The sequence below is a fragment of the Solanum stenotomum genome, chromosome 4 (assembly GCF_019186545.1).
Source record: "Solanum stenotomum isolate F172 chromosome 4, ASM1918654v1, whole genome shotgun sequence".
Lineage (NCBI taxonomy): Eukaryota > Viridiplantae > Streptophyta > Magnoliopsida > Solanales > Solanaceae > Solanum > Solanum stenotomum.
The window spans coordinates 28,988,550-28,991,050 of NC_064285.1; the positions used below are offsets into that span (position 1 = coordinate 28,988,550).

General features: G+C 40.9%; 1 protein-coding gene across 1 annotated transcript; it reads left to right on the top strand.

Annotated features, from left to right (window-relative positions):
• Positions 1 to 805: 805 nt before the first annotated feature.
• Positions 806 to 2,185, top strand: LOC125861416 (uncharacterized). Its single transcript, XM_049541325.1, has 2 exons — positions 806 to 1,628; positions 1,710 to 2,185. The coding sequence occupies exons 1-2, from the start codon at positions 806 to 808 to the stop codon at positions 2,183 to 2,185; spliced, it is 1,299 nt and encodes a 432-aa protein (XP_049397282.1).
• Positions 2,186 to 2,501: the final 316 nt, after the last annotated feature.

The window sequence follows — 2,501 nt, forward strand, 5'->3', positions numbered from 1 at the left end:
GGAGATAATAAACTTTGTTCAAAAGCAAGAGGAGGACATGTACCAACCATGGGCACGTTTCAAACAAATGTTGATTGCTTGCCCACACCACATGCAAACCAATGAGGTACTTGCTCACACTATCTTTAAGGGTTTAGACTATAATGCTTGTTCTCTTCTTAATAGTGCAGCAGGTGGACAAGCCCTATCCATAACGAGTGAAGAGTTCTTCACCCTACTCTATAAGCTTTCAGAAGGGAACCAAGGGTATGAGGGGAAAATGTCTAGAACCCCCACCCAAAAGGCTGCAGGGATCTTAGATGTAGACCAAGCTATTGCTATAAATGCCAAATTAGATGCAATGTAACATAAAATAACCTTACAAATTAAACAAATGGCTCTAAAGCAAGCATCGATAAACATGGTACAATAGGCAGCAAATTGGTGTGAGGTATGTGGTAGTGGAACTCATGAAACTGAACAATGTGAGGCAAACCCGGATTCCGTAAACTATGTGGGTAATGCACAAAGGGGTGGAGTGCAACAAAATTATGGTAATACTTACAACCATAGTTGGAAGAACCATCCTATCTTCTCATGGGGTGGTAACCAAAACCAAAATCAAGCACAAGGGGTTAACCAATACCGTTCTCAAGGAGTTGGGCAACAATACTTAAATTCTAACCAAAGCCCAAATCCTAGTGCACAAAAAGGGGGGATGACCAATGAAGAGCTACTCCAAAAGCTCATGACTGAAATAGGGACCAAATTAAATGCTAGAATAGATAAGTAGGATGAAAACATTAGAAACATCCAGATGTCGTAAATGAGTTTAGAGAAACAAGTTGCGCAAGTGGCTAATTCCTTGAACTTGCGTCCTCTGGGCGGGCTTGCCGGTGATACTAAGCCAAATCCAAAGCAATTGCATGTGTTAAGAATTAGAAGTGGGCTGCAATTAGAGGAACTAGCTCCAAAGAAAAGAGACATTGAGGTAAGTAACAAAGAAAATAGGGTGGAAGAGGTAGTAAAAAACTCCAATGTAGAGGTACCTGTTCCTCAAAAGAAATTACCACCTCAATTTCCAGAGAGGCTGAAAAAGCAGAATGAAGATGAATGCTTTGGTAAGTTTCTCTCTCTTCTTAAACAAGTTCACATTAATCTACCTTTGGTTGACATTTTGCAGGGTATCCCGAAGTATGCTAACTACGTGAAGGACATAGTAGCCAGCAAGAGGAGACTTACTGAATATGAAACTGTAGCACTTACTGAGGAGTGCAGCTCAAGGATCCAAAACAGATTGCCCAAAAAGTTAAAAGATCCGGGTAGTTTTACTGTGCAGACTACAATTGGACAAAGTGTTCAAGCCCGGGGGTTGTGTGATTTGGGGGCAAGTATAAATTTGATGCCTCTATATTTGTATCAAAAGCTTGGGTTAGGTAGTCCAAAGAGAACCACTGTTATTCTCCAACTTGCAGATAGATCCATTACTAGGCCAGAGGGTGTGTTAGAAGATGTGTTAGTGCAAGTAGGTTCATTGATTTTTTCGGTAGATTTTGTGGTCTTAGACTTTGAACCCGATTCTGAAGTTCCATTCATTTTTGGACGACCTTTCTTGGCCACGGGTAGGACATTGATTGATGTAGTAGCTGGTCAACTAACCATGAGGGCACGTGATAAGGTAGAGGTATTTGATGTTTACCGCGCTTAAAAATTACCTTTTATTTATGAAGAGTTGTCTGCTATTACTGTGGTTGATCACATAGTAGAATCACAAGTAGTTGTGCCCGAAGATCTTTTAGAAAGAGTGTTAGTGGGTCATGAGATAGAGGGAGACACTGAAGCTCAAGAGATTGAATCATGCTTAAATCTAGCACTAGTACACACTCGTAGGAATCAAGTGGAGTCACTAGAGCGCGAGTTGGGGGCCCCACCAAAGCCATCAATAGAAGAAGCCAGTACTTTGGAACTAAAAACCCTACTAGCTCACCTAAGGTATGCTTATTTGGGTACTAATGAAACCTTGCCTATTATACTTTCTGCTGAATTGTCTGACTTACAGGTTGATGCGGCATTGAGGATCTTAAAGAGGAGGAGGAAAGCAATTGGATGGCAGATGGATGATATTCATGGGATTAGTTTGGCTTTATGCATGCACAAAATTTACATAGAAGAGGATCACAAACCCAAAGCACAACATCAACGTTGACTAAATCATGTGATGAAAGAAGTGGTAAGAAAGGAAGTCATAAAGTGGCTAGATGCTACAATTGTGTACCCAATCTCTGACAGTAAATGGGTAAGTTCGGTACAATGTGTTCCCATGAAGGGAGGCATGACAGTGGTAAGGAACGAAAATAATGAGTTGATTCCTACCAGAACAGTGACCGGGTGGAGAATTTGCATGGATTATCGAAAACTAAATGAAAAAGCTGAAAAGATCACTACCCTATTCCCTTCATTGACCAAATGCTTGACCCACTAGTAGGGCAGGAGTACTATTGTTTCTTAGATGGATATTCCAG

Coding starts and splice junctions, on each gene's coding strand:
- LOC125861416 (XM_049541325.1), top strand. CDS start 806: ATGAGTTTAGAGAAACAAGTTGCGCAAGTGGCTAATTCCTTGAACTTG. Junction 1,629..1,709: donor ATTGATTGATGTAGTAGCTG/GTCAACTAACCA, acceptor TTATTTATGAAG/AGTTGTCTGCTATTACTGTG.